General features: G+C 40.6%; 1 protein-coding gene across 1 annotated transcript; it reads left to right on the top strand.

Annotated features, from left to right (window-relative positions):
- Positions 1–7333: 7333 nt before the first annotated feature.
- Positions 7334–21786, top strand: mtmr7a (myotubularin related protein 7a). Its single transcript, XM_088293608.1, has 14 exons — positions 7334–7536; positions 7844–7966; positions 8095–8257; positions 13442–13599; positions 13686–13814; positions 14566–14700; positions 14944–15076; positions 16911–17020; positions 18289–18414; positions 19204–19253; positions 19332–19532; positions 19615–19749; positions 20148–20274; positions 20349–21786. Exons 1-14 carry the CDS (start codon positions 7513–7515, stop codon positions 20688–20690), a joined length of 1956 nt encoding a protein of 651 aa, XP_088149734.1. The 5' UTR covers positions 7334–7512; the 3' UTR covers positions 20691–21786.

Genomic DNA, 21786 nt, shown 5'->3' with positions numbered 1-21786 from the left:
GGTCACCCAGCTGTAAGACTCTTGTTACCAGGGAACGGGTTTGAAAGCAGCCCACTGCTCCACCTATTTCGTTGTTGACTTGCACTAATTGTGTGAAGCCAATTGAATTCATTTGCCCACCAATGGCTGAGTGACCTCGCTTCAAAAACGTGGATATGGTCAACAGACTGAGTAGTGTTTGCCTTGGGACGCCGGACTGCTCGCTCCAATTAACACTGGTCTCATTAGGAAATGCTTGAGTGAACTTTTACCTAGATGGTAGACAACAACTCCAAATGTTTTAAGAAAAGGACTGGAGGTGTTTGTGTTTTTTTAATCACAGTTGAACAACCAAAATCGGACTCCCTAAATGTGTTATAATTTCCAACCAAGCACAATTTGTTGGAAAAATATGCCTTAAAGAAAACATATGTATTAGGCGTTTTTTCACTAGCTCCAGGTAGGCTAATATGGCACAATATTTACTGAGTATGCAAATTATTTATGAAGTAAATCAAACTGAGTTAATTGAGTTAAAATATTTAACTGAGTTAAAAAATGTTGGATTAATCACCTGAGGTAATGCTTTAATTTTGACAGCCCTAATTATTATATTATATAGTACCAGGAAGGGATCTGCCACCTTTGGGTTCTGTGACCTCCCTCAATGAATCAGCATCAGAATCAGAATGCCCTTTATTGTCATTGTACTCAGTGTGCAACGAGATTAGAGAGCTCCCGGCTCCAGTTCAATACAACAATAATTTAATTAAATATATAAAATAGATTAATTAAAGAATAAATCATTAAATAGAAAATAAACACAAAATTGGAAATATAAAAACACATTGTTGCTGTTCTGCAAGGAAAGGGAAGGTGTGTGTAAGAGTTCCGCATGGAGATGGCTCTCGGGAAGAAACTGTTTTTCAGTCTGTTAGTCTTTGTCTTGATGCACCTGTAGCGCCTGCCAGAGGGCAACAGGACGAACAGGTGTGAGCACGGGTGAGTATTGTCTTTAATGATATTGAGAGCTCTGCTGAGGCACCGGGTGGTGTAGATGTCCGACAGTGAGGGGAGAGGGCAGCCAATAATCCTCTGCGCAGTTTTGACTGTCCTCTGGAGCCTCACTCTGTCCGCCTCAGTGCAGCTGCTGTACCAGGTGGAGACACAGTACGTCAGCAGGCTCTCAATGGACGAGTGGTAGAAGACCAGCAGCAGCTTCTTCTCCAAGTTTAATTTCCTGAGGACCCTCAGGAAATGCAGACGCTGGTGGACCTTCTTTACCACTGCTGTGGTGTTGTGTGTCCAGGAGAGGTCATCGGAGATCTCTACTCCCAGGAACTTTAAATGAGTGGACCTGCTCCACACACACACGCCTTTGATGTAGAGGGGGGGTGGCACAGTCTTGTTCCTCCTGAAGTCGATGACGATCTCCTTTGTTTTTGCAATGTTGAGCTGTAGTCTGGTTTCCTCACACCAAGCCGTTAGTCTCTGGACCTCCTCCCTGTAAGCTGTCTCGTCACCTTTTGAGATCAGACCGACCACTGTCATATCGTCAGCCAATTTGACGATGGTGTTGTTTCCGTGGGCCGGGCTGCAGTCATAGGTGTAGAGAGCGTACAGGAGAGGGCTCAGCACGCATCCTTGAGGGGAACCGGTGCTCAGCGTTCGGGTGGAGGATGTGTAGGGGCCGAGCATCACAGTCTGCGGATTGTTGGTCAGAAAGTCATTAATCCAGGTGCGTGTGTGGGCTGGGAGGCCGAGAATGTCCAGCCATTGTATAAAAAAACATTAGTGTAAGCAAATTAAACCACTACCACAATCACTGTTAAAAAAACAACACACATTGTAACCAACACTTCAAAATACCCCCCCCCCAAAAAAGAAAATTAACAAGATAAGGGTCACTATACATTTAAAATTTCCAGACCCTAATTCCCAGACTTCTCAGTATTAGACATGAATCTTTTTTTGACATTTAAGTAAAAAGATGTGTACCATGTGAAGAGATTATGCAAATCATTTGTTATAATTATTCAGAATTTGTATGTATTGAATATTGTGTTTAATAGTTAATTTTTCATATTACTATAGACTTGAAATTTAGAAAATCAAATTCCATACTAGCGTAGGAAGACCGTAACTTCAAATTACTACCTAAGTGAGCGTGTGACTGCTTCTATATTCTGACCTGGTGATGAGCTGTGTGCATCACATTCTCTCTCTCTCCTCTTACTCGTCCCAAGATGGGAGCTGCTAGCACACCTGAATTCTGGTTGTCTCCCTGCCTCGTCTTTTCCTACCTTGGTTCTCTTTAAAAAGAGGTTCTAAATATTTTCCCCCTGTCTTATCATTCTCAACTGACCCGATGAAAAAATAATGCAGTCTTGTTAACTTTACTCCTAGCATCACTTGTAATCACACAATATTATTAAATCCCTACTTCAAACCTAAAAATGTCAGGGCTAATAAACCACCGTAGAACAAAGTTCAATATTTAGACTTTTAAAACAGACAGAGTCAAATCAGATTAAATTTTCCGACTTCAGTGGTAATTCTTCTTCCCCCTACTGAACATGGATTGCAATGCTTTGTGGTAAATTACGCCAACTACTGTACAGGAGAGACTTAGCACTCGGTGCTGCGATATGCCAATCATCTGGGGTGGCACCTGGGGGGTCCAATCAGATTTCAGGGGGGGTCCAGTGCTACCCCGGCCTCCCCTCAGGCTCCGCCAATACTCCTTTTCAAAAAATATTGTGTTCATCATTCATTTCAATTTATGCCCTGGCCTTCACTCCAAGACTGACTGACCCATTTAAAGACAGGAAATCATTTTCAGCAGTGCACTGAGGTAGACATAAGGAACAACAAATGCACAGATAAATCCTCATCCTGCTTAATAAAAAGAGCATTAAGCGAAGTAAGCATGGATGTCTGCAGGCTCCTGTGCTGATATTGCAAAAAATACACGTAACAACATTCTAAAACATGAATTCAATATATATATATATATATATGTATATATATATATATATATATATATATATATATATATATACATATATATATATATATATATATATATATATACATATATATATATATATATACATATATATATACATATATAAATTATATATTGGAATATTTAGCAACAATCAGCATACTTGATTACATTGGGACATTTTAAGAAGTTTCAACTACAAAATGAAGTTTATTTTTTTATTCTGACTACAGGAGTTAACAACTTTTCTCATTCTAATTGCAGCTCCAGATGTGAGGACATCTGTCGTTATGGAGTAACAGCAGAAATTTAAATGACAAATATTCACAAAAATCAAACTCCCAAGTGACAAAATAAAGACAGACAGACAACAAAAACAACGGCATTTTCACAAAGGAAGTCGAAATTGTTTGATTAAATGTAGGTCATGTTTGTCCTGGATTACCTCTAAAGCATTCGATAACGGACCAAATGGGGGTTTATGACATTACAAGCTCAGGATAATTAAATATTTGTTTTAGTCTCTCACTCTACGCTGTCAAGATAAAGATGCTGCCCAAGGCCTTTCCTGACCTTATACATGACTCAATATTTCCTAACTCGACCGGTGAGGCAACAATATCAGTCATAAAGCGTATGTTCCGACAACAAGATCAGCTTGTTAATTAGTAGAAGCTCATAACATGATAAGTTCATCAGAGCAGAAGTGAGGCATCTGAGTCATGTGATGTAATCAGACCACAGTTGAACTTTTCTGATGCAGTGCAACGATGGCGCATGTGCTGAGACTGAGAGGCATTAGTAGGTTGAGAACTTTTGATTTTTTTGTCTCTGTAATGTTTTTGAAACAGATGGATGATCTACCAAGTAGTTTGTGAAACGGCTGAATATGAAAGATTACATGTGAATATGTTGCACTAGCCAGAGTTTCTGCGGTATCAGAGCAAATTAATGATGATTAACAAGAAAAATGTTAAAATTAACTCAGTGGGTGTATTGTATCTATTTAAGAGTTGATGATTTTTGTTTTTTGGTTAACTAAAGATACTTAACTTGTATGCTTTGACCATCCGTATTTGTCATCACACAGATACACCATTTATTCCTATAAAATTCTCAATGAAAATGAAGAATTGCTCCCCATTACAAAATTTGAGGTTTTGTTGAATGGTTTAATTGTTTTTGAAGACAACTGAGGTTGCACAGACTCAAATCAGTCCATCCATTCACCCATCCATCTATTTTTTGTAACCTCATATGCAGTTTATGGTTGCAAAGAGGTGGGACCTCTCCCATCTGGCTTTCAGGCAGACTGCACCCTTGACTCGACGCCAGTCACTCACAGGGTAAATCCAAAGACAGACAACCATTCACACTCACATTCACACCATCACTGAATGAGAACTGAACTCACATGGAGGTCAGGCAAGAAAACAGCATGTACACTAATTAGTGGCCAGGCAAGTCTCGAGTCTTAAAATTTCTGACTTAACGCTGACATGAGTCAAGACATGGGAGTCTTTGAAATGAGACACATTGATTTGAACTCCATGACTTGTCATTCTGTTCACATTTAATTTTGAATTATTATTTTTTTAACATAGTGCAGTGTGCCTTTTATTTTTGAAAGAAAAGGGTTTTTTTTGTTTTTTTTTGTGTCGTGCGTGCCAACAATCTGGCTACCGCGGAACGAAGGCTGAGGTTGACTCGTTGAGCAAGTTTCACCAAATATTAATATTTTTACATTCGTTATGCAATTAATTGAAAAGGCAATACAGTGATAGATTAGATACCAGTCATTATATAATCTTGAAACTATTCAATTAAAAAAAGTCTATCATTATTTAAGCATATAGACTTCTATACATCTGGTCATGAGCGTGTCCGCCATATTTGACGTGGTAGGGAACCCGTAATTCAATGCACGTCAACTTCACTGAACTTTATAAAGTGAAACCCTTCAATGAAAATGCCTGTCCTTCACCCATTACCACGCACAAATAGATTTGGGAAACATATCGGCACCAAAAACAACACATGTATTTTTGTTTTATTATTTTTTTTAAATCTGATGATTACACGTTTACTATATCACGTTCTGAATACCGGTGCTTCCCTATGGAATGATGTCCCATTAAATGTTAGGCAAGGCCCCTCCCTCTCTGTCCACTTTTAAAACCCGTTTGAAGACATATTTTTATTCTTTAGCTTGTGACTCTATATGAGACTGTCGCTGTTCTGCTATTCTTCTGGTATCACTTGTAAATCTGTTTATGTGTTTTAATTTGTGTTCTAAGTTATATTACAGCATATGGAAAGCACTTTGTTACAGCTCCAGCTGTTGTGAAATGCGCTATATAAATAAAGTTATATTGTATTGTATTGTATTGTATTGTGTTGTATTGTATTGTACAACTTAAGTGTGTGCATTTATTTCTTACTTTCAATTTCTTGTTTGATTAATTTTTACAGATAAGGTACTTGGGTGGCACGGTGGATGACTGGTTAGCATGATGGCCTCACAGTGCAGAGGTGCAGGGTTCGATTCCGGCTTCAGCCTTCATATGGGGGGGTTGCAAGTTCTCCACGTGCCTGCGTGTGTTTTCTCCAGTTACTCCAGTTTCCAAAGATATCCGTGGTAGGTTAACGAACACTCTAATTTGCCCCTAGGTGTATTTGTGAGCGTGGATGGTTGTTTGTATTTGTGTGCCCTGTGATTGGCTGGCAACCAGTTCAGGGTGTACCCCGCCTTCTGCCGGAAGGCAGCTGGGATAGGCTCCAGCACCCTGTAACCCTCGTGAGAATAAGCGGCTTAGATAATAGTTGGTTGGATAAGGTACTCGTTTGTGTTCTGATCAGTGAAAAAATATTTTATCACTCCAGTATATGTTGTGACTGAGCAAGATTTTATGACTCAATTTGGGATTTGCTTGAACCTAGTAGTTATTTGATTCATTTGAAATTTGGTGGCAAATGGCCTTTACTTGCATGATATATTTTCCACAGTAACTTGGGACTTGCTTGAGACTTGAAGTTTAGGACAACTTGAGGCTTACTCCCATTTCTAGAATATGACAAGCAAACTGGACGTGTTATGCCACAGAAGCAGCATGTCTTTGAAGGTAACCTTAACAAGCTTTTCCGAGTCTACCCTTCCCCTTAGTCCATAGCAACCCTTGCTGTTGATTAACAAATGACAATGACCTCTACTTTTTTCTCAGTATTAAGGAGTTCCATCTGCTCTGTGGCTTTCTTTACTGTTTTCCCCAATGTCATTTTGGCCATCACCTCAGTCCCTCTCTGCATCTGTGTAGGCTCTTCCATGAGTTTGAAACACAACCTTGCTCATTTTCTTTGATTCCAGCTCCGGCCTTCCTGTGAGGGGGTTGCATGTTCTCCCCGTTTTTCTCCCCGGTTTTCGACGGTTTCCTCCCACATTCCAAAAAACATGCATGGCAGGTTGATTGAACACACTAAATTGTCCTTAGGTCTGAGTGTGAGCGCGGGTGGCTGTTTGTCTATGTGTGCCCCGGCAGACCTAGTGAGGAGAAGCGGTTCAGATAATGGATGGATAATAATAATAATTATAGCCCTAGTTTCATTATTTAAAGCATCAGGTAAAAATGCGCATGTGCAACATGGCCTATGAAAAAAAAAACTTCTTGCCCCTTGTGGAGAAGATAAATCTAGTAGATGTCCTCAATAGTTGAACAGAAAAGATTGCAAGACTGCCAAGTAAACACTTCTAAAGGGAGAGAAACCTCTGTTAACTGTTTTTTTCCACATGTACAAAATGTTTGTTTAGGTGGTCTTTGAGGGATTTATCAAAACAGCGAGCCTGCTCGCGATATATTTGGTGCAAACGCATCCTCTTTTTTAAATTACATAAAGAAGAACATACCATCAGTAATGCATGGAGGTTGCGGCATATTTCTTTGAGGCCGTTTTTCTTTTTTCAGGTGCAACAGGGCCCAAGGTAGAGAATTGTGAAAAGTTACAAATACCCATTACTGTTATTAAAAAATCTTCAGGCTTCTGCCAAAAAGAAATAATTGGGACATTCAGAGGCACTTTTGGTGTCAGATGTGCTGACTGCCATTTTACGTGAGGTTCGATGTGATTGGTTAATTTCTGAACACAGCCACAGTGAAAAGAGAAATATGTATTTAATTGTACGGGTGATAGGTCATATTAATAGTGGACCGTGCAATTATTTATCTTGGTCTTATTTGTTACATCACACACAAAAAAATACAACTGAACTTAATGATTTAAAATTTATTATCCATTATGCGTGACATCAATTTCATCGAAAAAAGATTTAAAGGGCTTTAGGACCACGCGGCGAACCGCTACGAAGAGCTTCCAGTGCACATCATAATGGTTGTGTGGACGTTTTCTATGACTGTGTTTACCTGAGCGTAACTCAGATATACGCGTTCAGAATCGAACCTTTCCTTTAAGGTTTGTGCCTCAATCGCATATAATCAGTTTGACTGTGCTTGTGGCTCGCTTGATACCTGCCAATGGAGCACATCCGACTTCCAAAGGTAACCGCAAATCTGATGGTCATCGGTTCCGCAATGCACCCCGACTGACACTCACCCCTGCAAAGCTGTCACTCGGTTTGGAGGCTTATACTCAGCGATATAGGACAGAAATGTAGTCTCCACTGAAAGGGTGTTAACTGCGAGAGCCACGTCGACTGTTCGCTGGGTGGGCGTATGAGTGGAACGTGTAACGGTGCACAAACTGTACATCAATCCACCGCGAACTGTCAGTGTGGGGGGGGGGGTGATAATGACGTCATTCGTGCGAAATGGTGGTTGTTTTTCATTCCTTTTCTACCTCAACCAGGTGGAGAAGGTCCGGCTGCTAGACAGAGTGTTCACCAAAAGAAGCAGGGTGGGCACGCTCTATCTGACGGGCACCCACACCATCTTTGTGGAGAGTGAAGGTAGAATGCGCAATGAAACATGGGTATGTGACCGATGGAAGGGATGAAGGATCAGTCCAATTTTTCTTAAGACAAAAGTACTTCATAAGTGTTCTTCCACGTTACATTTCAAAGCAGCGACTCTTCATGTCCATACCTTTTGTCTTATTAGGTTCTTCACAGTTTGGTTTGCAGTGTAGAGAAACAATCAACCACACCTTCTGGATGTCCTCTGCTTATACACTGCAAAAACTTCCAGGTTCTTCATTTTGTCATACCTCAAGAGCGAGAATGCCATGATGTGTACGTGTCCCTGCAGCGTCTCTCCCAACAAGGTAAATTGTTTCCTTCAAGCCTGTGCAGATTGTTACTGTCACCATGCATGAAAAGTGTTTGATGAGCAGTTTTCTGAGTGTTTAGATAGCTAGTTTGACGGATTAGCCAGCCAGGTTGCAAGTAACTGGACTTGCAGTAAAAAAACAAAAAACAAACTGTGTGCATCAATTGACATTCACTCTGTAATGCATATGAATAACCTTGACATGATCAACAGAGTAAATCGTAAACACTGGGGGCTAGTGACCTGGCTGACCTGCAAATAGTAAAAAATCTAATTATAATTGACGTCCATTGAAATGCATTGAGGAGGAATAATTAAACCCCCCAAATTAATTACAAAACATTCAATATGCGTTTTCCAAGAGAATTGGGCACCCAGAACCCACAGAAAAATGAAAATACTGAAAAAATTGCAAATATGTATACATAAATATATATTCAGCCTGAGTTTAGTGCACAGTCTAGGGCAGCGGTCGGGAACCTATGGCTCTTCCGGAGACGTCATATGGCTCCCAGACAGTTTGGAGTTGAGGGGGCCAAAACAAATTAAATTAAATTAAATTAAAATATATATATATTTTGGAACTGGTTTTAAAATACTAGTGATAATCTTAATAATATTAAGTAATTTAAAATTAGTTTTAAAGATACATTTTAAAAGTCAGGGGTGGGTTGCGGCACTTGCAATCCGCCGGTGACCCGAGGATCAGGTCGGGAACCAATCGATCGCAAGTACGTCACGGGTCATTGTCAATGTACGGAAATTAATTTTATCAGAGATAAAATTTCAACCCTTCAACCCGCTCAACCCTTGTAACAGGAAAGATGGCGAAAAGAAAAAAAGATGATGATTACCGTACATTCCAGGCTGCGTGGACAGAGGAATTTGCATTTGTGGAGAGAGCAGGATCCGCAGTATGTCTAATATGCAATGACAAAATTGCATCAATGAAACGCTCAAATATAAAGCGGCACTTCGATACGCGTCATGCTTCTTTTGCATTGAAATATCCACCGGGGGACAGCAGGAAAAAGGCATGAGAAAAGCTGCAACGGAAAGTGCAGACGAGCCAGCAGCAACTGCGTGTCTGGACCACGCAAGGTGACAGTAATTCCGCTAGCTTTGCGGGTGCTTTGGCAATAGTGAAGAGTGGAAAGCCATTCACAGATGGCGAATATGCCAAAACATTTATGCTTGATGTGGCCAATGAACTTTTTGATGACTTTCCAAATAAAGCCAAGATAATAAAAAAAAATAAGAGACATGCCACTGTCAGCAAGAACGGTTCACGATCGGAGCATCATGATGGCGAATCAAGTCGAGGAAACACAAATTAAGGACATAAACGCTGGGACATACTTTTCTCTCGCGTTAGATGAGTCAACAGACGTTAGCAATCTATCTCAGTTCAGTATAATTGCCAGGTATGCTACAGGTGACACACTGCGTGAAGAAATCTTGGCTGTTTTGCCAATGAAAGAGACAACAAGAGGAGAGGATTTATTCATGTCGTTCATGGAGTTTGCTAAAGAAAAAAAAATACCACTGGATAAACTTATTTCTGTGTGCACTGATGGTGCACCATGCATGTCGGGGAAGAACAAAGGGTTTGTAGCACTTCTCCGTGAGCATGAAAAGAGAGCAATCCTAAGTTTTCATTGCATCCTGCACTAGGAGGCGCTTTGTGCTCAGACGTGTGGCCAGCAACTTGGTGAGGTGATGTCGCTGGTCATTCGAGTGGTCAACTTCATTGTCGCCCGAGCTTTAAATGATCGGCAGTTTAATGCTCTGTTGGAAGAAGTTGGAATCAATATCCCGGTCTGATTTTACACAACAACGTGCGTTGGTTGTCCAGGGGGAAGGTGCTCAACCGTTTTGCAGCTTGCTTGAGTGAAATACGGATTTTTCTAGAAATGAAAGGCGTCAAGCATTCTGAGCTGGACAATACTGCCTGGCTCCTGCATTTTCACTATCTTGTGGACATAACTGGCCATCTAAACCAGCTTAATGTGAAAATGCAAGGTATTGGGAATACAATCTCATCCCTTCAACAAGCAGTGTTTGCATTTGAAAGCAAGCTGGAAGTTTTTCTCGGGGACATTGAAACAGGTCGTCTTCTGCACTTTGAAGGACTGCAGCAATTTAGAGATGCATGCTTAGCAAGCGACCACACACAACATCTGGATCTCCAGCAGCTAGCTGACTATACGTCCAATCTCCTGCAGTCATTCAAGGCACGTTTTGGAGAATTTCGTGCGAACACTGGTCTTTTCAAATTCATCACTCATCCACATGAGTGTGAAGTGGACAAAATCAACCTGATGTGCATCCCCGGAGTCTCCATCGCAGACCTTGAGCTGGAAGTTGCAGACCTGAAGGCATCTGATATATGGATGACTAAGTTCAAGTCACTTAATGGAGAGTTGGAAAGACTTGCACGACAGCGAGCAGAGCTGGCGAGGGAACACAAGTGGTCAGAAATAAAAACGCTTCAACCTGAAGACCAGCTAATTCTTAAAACTTGGAGCGAGCTTCCTGTGACATACCACACAATGCAGCGTGTGAGTATTGCCGTACTGACCATGTTTGGCTCTACGTATGCATGTGAGCAGTCATTCTCGCATATGAGAAACATTAAGACCAACCTACGCTCGCGTTTAACGGATGGAAGCCTCAACGCCTGCATGAAACTCAACCTCACTACATATGAACCAGACTACAAGGCCATCAGCAAAACCATGCAGCACCAGAAGTCGCATTAAAAGTAAACCTTTTATTATTTTTATTATTATTATTATTATTATTATATGCTTAAAATACTATATGGCTCTCAAAAAATATATATCTAGAAATAATTTGGTTTTATGGCTCTCCAGGTCAAAAAGGTTCCCGACCGCTGGTCTAGGGTGTAACCTGCCTCTCACCCAAAGTCAACTAGGACAGACACCCGACACCCTCTCACCCGTGACCCTAGTGAGGATAATAGATGCATGGATAATATAGACATACATCTGCGCGCTATTGCTTTGGTTTGTCATTTACTCCACAGTCCAGGTGTGTGTTCTGCCCATGCATGTGTGAGTTTTCTCCACAGTCTCTCTCTTTATGGCACATTTCTCAAAACATGTATGTTAGGTTAATTAAATCAACAATGTCCATACAGTAAATGTGAATTGGTCATGTGAATTTCAGTTTTTTTTTTTTTTTGAGAGGCAGTTTATTCAGCTCCCAAGTGGCTTGTTATGTTGGGTGACACGGGGGATGTCGCTCCATAGCCAGATATGCTGTCTTCCCTGCCTTGCCATTAGCACCTGTTGACAGTTACTAGCGATTGTCAGAGTCTGTCCCCAAAAAAACAACAAAGAGTTGGGGGTCGCGGTGCAGAGATAGCTGTATTTATGGCACTTGTTCCCTACGCTCATTCAGCTCAACTCAGCATGTTTATTTTCACTCTAGTATATGCTCTGTATTTGCTCTTACACAGTCGCGTACTGCTACGCACACAGACTTCCATATAACAGGCAGCCTGCGTGCGCACTCCAACCATAAATGGCTGCGGAATATTTAGTATGCGGTGGACTCAGGACAGTTTTATTGGTCCAGCAAAATCTGTAAAAATCCACAAATAAACTGAATCACATTAAAAGGTGCATGGTTCAATGCACGGGAAAAAAAAGTAGCAGCTCATAGTCCGGAAAATACGCTATATTACCAAATTATGTAGAGGTGGCCACGAATCATGAAATCCAATTTCCGTAGAAAAGTACGCGATCGACATATATTGATCAATATATGAGATCTGCCTGTGTGCAGTGTAGTGTTCTATATATTATTATATATCACCTTTGGCCAAGTGGCGATGAGTTGCAAATGAAATCGGAGTTATTTCGGTGGCTATTCTAACCTCAGGAGTATGGTGCCTGGTTCACTAAAGTCCCACCTCTCTAGGTGTGGCTGCGATGCCCCTTTCATGACGTCCTAAAGCCGGTGCTGGGGGCATGGCGAAGGAAACAATGAATAGTAATACATTTATCTTGTGGAGCTTTACACCCTCGATCCTTGGTCAAGCAGAAATCTTTCAACATTATTGATGTACTATTCTTCCATGCAAATTGAAATGTGTGCAGCAAATAAGTCTATTTTCATACAACAAAATACGTCTGACATATCGTGCTTGACAACAAAGCTAAGGTGTATTAATGTTAATATTATGTCATCATTTAGCTACCCGTTTGATTTACTTACAGCTCCTGCCTCCCACGCAGGTTTGATTGTGGTGATTGCGCCAGTTTTAAAGTTTAATCATCTGGCAAATCCACTTTTGTACTGCCCAAAGGTCACCAGACAGTCCTCTGAAAAATAATGATCACAGACAAATGTTATCGCTCCAATTGCCTCTTTCCTTAATACGCTTGTTGAGCGTCCTGCTGGTTTTTCTGAGAAACTGGCTATGTATTTAGTTTGCAGAGGTGGTGGATGGTCAATTTTAAACGTATAAGACTGAGGAACCATCATTTGAATTGGATTGAGCTAGTGCTTAAAGAGCAGGAATGCTTTGAGATGGGTCAATGGAGGAAAACACAATTTGGGGGTGTTTTAGGTGAGGAATTATCATTGGAACATGGCTAAAAGCCCCGCCCCCCTTAAGAAAACTGTTGATTTAGCATGATCTGGCACCTCTCATATGTGTACAAATTGCAACATTATTTGCCTCGCTCTAGTTTGTGTGCTCACTGTGCTGTGTGTCTGTACCCGACCCCTTCCCCCTTTTGTTTATAGCGTGAACACACAGACACCAACACACCACACTTCTTGGCCAAAAACATGCAGGTTTAACAGAAAAATAAACAAGGCAGCTCCCAATCTGGAAGCAGTTTCTGTCATCCTCTTCAAAGAGCAGGAAGATAGAACTGAATTGCTCCCAACCGCAGATTGACACGTGACCCTGAGTATATTACTTTTCATCCAACGTTAGCTAGTGTCATATATCAGCCAGTACTGAATTTGCAGCAGGGAAAAATACAATTGTTTTTCTTTTTTCTTTTTTTTGTACTGCTATGGCATAACCACAATTTTCATAGATTTAAAAAATGGGTTTGCCAATCTTAGATTTACTAATTAAGCATGTGAGATGATGCTTCTCAGGCTGACTTTTATCAACCTTTATTTTACCTTGTAGAGCATTATGATGAGCTGTATTGCTTTTCATATAAACCAAACATTGATGAGAAGGAGAGACGGCAGGCGTGGGACTTCTTGGACCTCAGCGCTGAGTACAGCAGAATGGGAGTCCCAAACTCCCTTTGGAAACTCTCCTCAATCAACCGACACTACAAGGTCAGGACATTGAGATCTGTGACCAAGCAATTGATCTTCATACTAATGTGGACCTTGCAATAACTAAGTTTTGTTTATTTTGGTAGGTGAGTGACACTTACCCTGCTGAACTCTTTGTACCCGAGTCAACAACTCCGTCAGTCATCACCGGAAGCTCCAAGTTCAGGAGCAGAGGAAGATTTCCTACTCTTTCATACTATTCCAAAGGAAATCATGTGAGTTGATGGCATGCAATTGTTTTTGCTTTATATGTAATTTGTCATAATTTTTTTTCTTAATCGACAAATCGTACTTCTTGATATGACCAACGTCTTCGTGGTAGCCTGTCAGAGTAAGAAGCATTCTTAATTGAAACAACCTGGTTTGTGATTTGTTCCTTCAAACAGTCTGGTGGCTGTAGTATGATTGACCATTCTTGTTGCTATCACGTTTGTTATTATGTCCTTTGGTCAAGTGTGATGTAGTGAAATCCTCTGGGGAAAAAATCTTTTGTGTGAAGCCCAGTAAATATGTTTGAATATTTTTAGTTGAATCAGAAGGCCATATGACTCTTGAGCAAAAGCATCTTGGCTATTTTTATGCTGATCAGCCTTAATGTTCATAAATCATTTTATTAGTCCTTAACACAACAGTTGGAAGTGCTTTATGAGTGCAAGGTCAACTTCCCAGGGCTGAGGATCCAGTGTGTGAAGCCCAAAACATACAAGAGGCTAATGTTTGGTTAATGAGTCTGAAGGGAGAACTGAATAATAATTTGTGGCCTTGTCTCCAGTGGCTAATAAATGGAGATATGAGAATATTATTCCTCTTGATATGCACGTCAACGAAAAGTGCTTCAAATGGTTTGTCTTTGGGCACACAAGTGTCCATTTAAAGTAATAACATTTATAATCGACAAGATTTGTAGTGTGTAGTTGATTCGTGTGAAATCATCCACATGTGAAGCTTCCTCTCACCTCCTCCCAGGCTGCCATCTGCCGGAGCAGCCAACCTCTTTCGGGCTTCAACGCTCGTTGCTTGGAGGATGAGCAGATGCTGGAGGCCATACTGAGGTCCAATCCCCACAGCGACTTCATGTATGTGGTGGACACCAGGCCCAAGGTGAGCCCCATGGATGGAAAGAATGCTCTGTAATAATACAAGTCATGCAGTATTGTGGTGTGTATGTTCAGGTGGGCTGTATTTTCCAAACAGGATTTGCAGCTGGATATGCTCATAGATAAACACTTGGGACAATCTGGGATCTTGTCTTGGAACACTAGGATCAGTATTATGTAATTGGTGTAAAACATAAAAAAACAACAACTAACTGATCATCTAACAAACAGCCGAATATCTTTCCAGTTAAATGCCATGGCAAATCGAGCTGCAGGAAAAGGCTATGAGAATGAGGACAACTACACCCACATTAAATTCCAGTTCGTCGCCATAGAGAACATCCATGTGATGAGGAACAGCCAACAAAAAATGCTAGAAGGTACAATAATTACTAATTCTCACAGAGGCTTTACTGCTGGAATGTTTTGTTGGCAGCGTACTCATCACTTTTTTCTGAAACGATTTCATCACTTCAGTGTTTATGTAAAAATGTATGATATTTGGCATCATCTTTCAAACTCTCGTTATTTTCACATGATTATAGCGTGGCGCAACCCAGAGTTATGCTTCAGGCTTTTAGACGCACTCAGCCAGACTGCACTGCACTGTGCTGCAATCAAGCTTCAGTTGAGCCCACAGGAGAATTTCTGGGTATTGTGCCGGGGTGATCCCAGGAAGACTTTGAATCCATCTGGGTTTTATTTCTGAGCTATTTTGGTTTCCTGGAGTGCACAATCTGCGACCTACCCCCAAAGCAAAACCGAGGGCGTGAGAATGATGTGGTTCCTAGTCTGAAAAGTTGTAGCTGTTGTCCACTTGTTATAACTCTCCGCCTCCTGGCAGCTATAAAAAATTTGAGACAAAGCCTCTGCCCTCCAGATATTGTCAGCGTGTCCGATCGCATGCTTGAATGCAATTTTAAAGCCCCCCCGCCTTGCAGGATCATCTTAAATTTTTCATTTAGATGGTAGCCTTGCTCTCGTACATTAAGTAATGATGAACTTGTTCACCTGTTTCCTCTCCTTTCATCGCCCCATGAAGATACACAAATCTGTGCAATTTCCGAGTGCGAGTAAAAATTGTTATTATCCCAAGGCGTGTCTCAAATACTAAATGATTTTTAGAATTGCTAATTTTCCATAAAAAAAACTTGGACCAAAAAAACTGCCCGGGAATATTGGTTGGTAGGGGGAGCGGGTGATTGGGGGCGTGAGGAAGCCGCATACCGATCCCAAATCAAGGTTTGCCTTTTACTAGGCCAAAAAGCTCAATTTTTAAATGCCGACCGGGCTACATGGAAACACTATCATGGCATTTGACTGCTTGGCGAAGTTAGTGGCGTGGTGATGGGAAGATGTTTATGTTTGGTTATATGTCTGCTGCATGTGCCAGATGCATGAATCTGCACACCTATTGCTACAGATAATGCAATAAACCCGTTTATCTCTGGGATAGATTCCAGATATACCAGAAATAGGTGGAAATATGCACATTTTTTTTATTGTTTAACTCTTTCCATGAGCTTTGAAAAGCTTAAATAAAAAAAAAAACACACACACACACACACACTTATAATGCATCCCACAGTGCGTCTTCTCCCTCAGTTTTTCAAACAAAGTGTACTTGCTTAAAGATGTGTGTTTATTTGTCACTCACAGACAGTTGTTTATTTTAAAACTGACACAATGTTGATTAATGTTCGTGAATATTTTGAACACCAAAATGCAAATGCATTTAATTTTGTCTAACAAAAGTCCGCTAGCTTATTGCTCACTAAGAATGTGAAATGCCATACATGTGCTAATGGAAATGGGCATTGATGTTCCGATAATTTTAAACCTTCAAACAACTGCTTCTTCAATACACACGGAGCAGCAACACATACAATCATCATACAACAATAGAATGTGGGAACAACAAATATTACAACAGCAAATGTGCTACTTGAGTACACTGAAGGTGCATCCTTTTATTTTTGCTGGTAATTACACTTCGTCTTTGATAGTCACTCTCTCTTCGAAATCAGTAATACAGCAGGGGTGTGAACAATGAACAGCGATTCACTGTAAAGCAAACAAAATGACTCAAAAGAAGCATCATGTCACGTCAACTGTGTCTTCTGCTACAACAAAAAGACAAAGATGTGTGTTCTTTCATAAAGTCTAGTATTGTCAGTGTTTGCTGCCACTGAGACAGCTGTGTTATGAATGCAGTGTGTGAGCTGCGTTGTCCTTCCATGTCTGACTTCCTGGAGGGCCTGGAGAGCTCAGGCTGGCTGAAGCACATCAAAGCAGTTTTGGATGCAGGTGTCTTCATCGCCAAGGTCAGTCTGCAGATTAATCCCCGCTGTCTTCTTCACTACTACTCTAAATATAAGCTTGTGAGTGTTTAACTTACGTTCTGAGTTTATATACAAAACAACTTGTATAATAATGCGCTACAAATATGACACATGACACAATATATTTTGGGACATTGTCACAATTCTCATCTTTATAGCTCTAAATACCACCACAAAAGATTTCAATTGAAATGAACGAGATGTGCTTTAACTGCAGACTTTCCGCTTTTGCTTCGACTGAGTTGGTTCAAGCAATATTATCTGCTCATATTCAGCCAAATGCTTCGGAACTCATTGGACGCGACTTTACAGTGCAGATGGACAATGACCCCAAGCATACTGCGAAAGCAACCGAAGAGTTTTTAAGGCAAAAAAGTGGAATGAACCAGAGGTTGTTGTTTGGTGCTCATTTTTTTCCCGGCCCACCGACCTCATGGATAAACATTAAGACTTGTGGCACATCTGGGCAAGGTTTATTGATAATATGTGTAGATGTCATTATTTTTTTTCGGTTTTCACTTTTTATTTCATAGAGCCAGGCTACACAATGGCATTTACTGTTTTATAAAAAATACATTAAATTCATATATAACACAATTTAAGTTAGTCTGACTTGCTGTTTCGGACCTTGTGATCCAATAACTAGCTAATTATACGTCTCGAGGGCAGCGGTCCAGTGCCCAATCTTCTTTTGCAGCACGGACCACAAAGACATATTTAGGAGCAATACAGAGATGACCTCTCGCCGGTGGCTCTCCTACAACGCGTTTGGCCGCTGTATATTACAGCAACAGTTGTTCATAGGCTATGCAGCGTGTCACGAGGATCAACTTTAAAATAAAAGCACACAAATTAGGACTGTACATGCATGTCAATGCCTCACTCTGCTTTTATTTTGAAATTGGCTTCTGGAGTTGAGGCTGTACAGCCTGACTACAGTCAAGATGACTGACCGAGCTGGATTATTCTAGGACGCAAAAGCGCGGCGACAGACTTGAACCGCAGCGCATTATTCAAACACCGCTGAGGTGCACCCCTGAATGTTATGCAATGGCCAAGTCAATCACCTAACCTGAACCCGATTATGCCAATACGATCACTTGCTGAAGATAAAACTCAAGGGAAAATGCTCCCCAAAATAAATTAGAAATGTCAATTAGACCTCAGACTTATGGCATTTTCTATGTCATGCAAAAGTTTAGGTGTAACTTCAGCGTCATATCCTCTGTGCCCGTTCGTGTGTTTTGCAGGCCATTGCAGAAGAAGGTGTCAGTGTGCTGGTTCACTGTTCAGATGGTTGGGACCGTACTGCTCAGGTGTGCTCTGTGGCCAGTGTGCTGCTGGATCCATACTACCGGACAATCAAAGGACTCATGGTACAGACTAACTTTGTCAAATAGCATATTGTAATGACCGTTTAGATATGAAGTAGTATGGTGGTGCCAGATGTTTGGAATGAAGGAATGGCTTTGGAATGCTGTATTGCACTACAGACACGTAACATTGCCCTAGTCAAAACCAAAGCAGGAGCAATCTGCACCAAGATGACATTGACACAGAACAGAAAGTGGAGCAAACAATTCTGATTCTATGGTGTGTGAATTAGTGAATAATGTGTGATTTGTGGAAGACAAGTGAGAGAGGAAAAGAAATCCGCTCTTCTTTTATTGCCTTCCCAACCATTACAGAAAGTAAGTCCTACAATCCAGGCCACCGATTTCATCAGTGTTAATAAATTTTATGATTTGCGGATGGCCACTAAAAAAACCAGACAGGAGCCTGCAAATGCCCTCAGAGTCATAGCTTAGACATCTGTGCGCTCGGGGCTGATTTAGTAATTAAGAAGTGTGTCTCAAGACTTTTGTCCATAATAATGTTTCTCAAAAGGCTATTTTCCCTCAACTACACATGTGAAGTGTTACTATTACCATACCATACCGTACCATACTATACTATTTATTTATCTAATTTATATATTTGTCTGTATTATTGTTGTATTGCACTGGAGAGGGGAGCCCTCTAATCTCGTTGCACACTTGAGTACATTGACAATAAAGGGATTTCTAATTCTAATTCTAATTCTAATTCTATACCATAATATTCTCATTGGTGTAGATATTTTAAAATGCTCATAACATGACTTGGACGTGTCTTTTTGCCATTAGATTCTCATCGAGAAAGACTGGGTCTCATTTGGCCACAAGTTTTCTCACAGGTTTGATTGATGATTAGCTTGATAGCATGATCCTTTTTATGTTGTGGTCTAGTCTAACACGGCTCACGTCCTATTCAGAGGCAACCACCTGATTGGAGACCCTAAAGAAGTGTCTCCTGTTATCGATCAGTTCTTGGAGTGTGTGTGGCAACTGATGGGGCAGTTTCCCTGCGCCTTTGAGTTCAATGAGCGCTTTCTAATCACCATTCACAGCCACATCTACTCCTGTCAGTATGGCAACTTTATTGGCAACGACCAGCGGGGAAGGAAAGAACTCCGGTGAGATCTTTTTTTTTCTTTTTGTAAGAGTATATACATTTCCCCGTGTATTCTTTATTGAATTTGATATCACATTATACAGACTTTGTGAGAGGACCCATTCTCTGTGGCATTATCTGTGGTCAAACCGGGCCGACTACACCAACCACTTGTACAGACCAGACCACAGCCAGACACAGGGACTCCTTCGGCCATCTACCGCCCCCTGTTGGTTCAAGTATGTCACACCATTTCTCAAATGTTTGACATATAGGAAATGATAGAAATAGAAATGGTCTATCCCAAAGTCAAAATTTGCATTACACATAGACAACACTAGCAAGGTTTTAAATAACTTTTGAACATTTTTTTTAATTCAGCTTTCATACCGATGTTAATTTAAACAACAACTTTTTGTTCAACGAACATTTGGGCACTTTAATACCTATGGGCTATTTGAATTTGGATGTTACACTGTTTTTGTAAAATTGTTTGCCGGTTTTTATCCAGTAGAAATACTTAACGATGCGCGTTTTTGAGAATTCAAAACATATTTGCAGTGTAAACATTGTTTTGTCCCTTTCTCAATTTTGTACAAATGCCAAGTGATTTCTTTATTACAATTGACTTATGCAGATTTTGGAGGGGGTTGTACAACAGATTTGACCGCGGGATTCATCCTCGTCAGTCTGTAGAGGATTACCTGCGGGCTATTCAAGAGGAGACTGAACAGTTAGAGGAGCTGCTTGCCTCACACAAACAGGTACAGGAATTAAATATGTAAACATGTTCATAATCCTGACAGCTAAAGATGTACATGTTTTATGTGATCAATAGAAAATTTCTAAACTGGAGGAGAAGCAGGTGTGGAATTGTACCCCAAAAGCAGCCACCTTTGATAAAAGCCCCACAGCCTGGGTTTTTGGTCATGATCTCGGCCTGGCAAACACCCCTCAAGATTACATGTCAGGCTTCCTGACCAGCAGCCCTTGTCATCTAAAGACACCACGCAGCAGCCTGACCCTCTCACCTCAAGATTTAAACAAGACTTACGACTCCAGTCAGTCCAACGGCAGTGATCGGGAATCTGGGATAGCGGACCTGAGTTGCCGTTCATCTTTTAGTGAGGCGAGCACCAGAGATCAAGACTCTGACGATGCTGCCTACTCAGCTGCTTAAACAAACGTACCATGGAGTGGCATGTGTAGCAGCTGCCACTTGACCAAAGCCATACATGGCCATTAAACAATCACTACCTATATGCACTAAAAACGCAGGCGATTAGCAAATGTCAGTCAAAACTATTTTTGTTTTACTTGTGGTGTGGTGGACGCTCCCTTTTGCCACATGAAGTTAGTTTGCTGTGGATGACCACATTTTACTTGCACATAAAGAATTTAATTGTTTGGTTTTTTTTCTTGTAATGTTTGGTGGCCAAATTACAACATTGTGCAGACAGAGTTTAAAATTGTGAAGTGCATCGTGTGCCTCCTGGGCCTTCTTTTTTCTTTTTAGCGACTCTAAAAACATCCCTACTGCTGAACGGTCATTGAAGTAGATGGAAGTACATCGCCTCCTCCAAAATGGTCTTCCATAGTTTTACGTATGAAATGCAGTACAGCAGTACAAAAACACAAAAATACATGAAATATCCAAATGCACTGCTACCAATATGAAACACTTGACAAAGCTTTATATTAATAAACATTTGAATAAAGGTACAGTTAGAACAAACTCAAACTATGATGCAAGGTAAATATCACATTGTGCAGTTTGGTGTGTGGGAATTTTTCAGTCAGTCTGCTCGACTGAAGAAACCAACTTCTTGAATACAATATTTAAATTGGACAAAAACTGGGCATGTTCCTAAACTAAATGACATTGACTGAAAACGGCTATGTTAAAATTGTCAGCTGCAGCCACTGTAAACATCAACATGTTTTGTTATTATGAACAGTGCACAGTGATGATGGAAGGGGACAACAGTTGAGAGCATCTCCCCAAGTTATTGGGAGAGTATTGAGGTCATACTTGTGTCTGAAAATCCGTTGTTTTTCCCTTCTGTACAATACTGCCAGGGAACAATGTAGCGTGCAAATATATTTTTGTACTGTTTTTTTGTTGTTGTTGTTTTTTAGCTTGCTCTGCATGCATGTCATTTATTATAGATGGTGAAAAAATATTTATTTAATTAAAATACGATGGATTTATTTATTCACATGGAATAAGAGCCCTTGTTGTTTGTACTGTATTATTAAATTGAAATTCAAGTTTT

Source organism: Idiotropiscis lumnitzeri, chromosome 4, assembly GCF_059441095.1.
Source record: "Idiotropiscis lumnitzeri isolate Australia: NSW breed Sydney's pygmy pipehorse chromosome 4, RoL_Ilum_1.0, whole genome shotgun sequence".
Classification (NCBI taxonomy): Eukaryota; Metazoa; Chordata; class Actinopteri; order Syngnathiformes; family Syngnathidae; genus Idiotropiscis; species Idiotropiscis lumnitzeri.
This window is presented reverse-complemented; position numbering and strand designations above follow the sequence as displayed.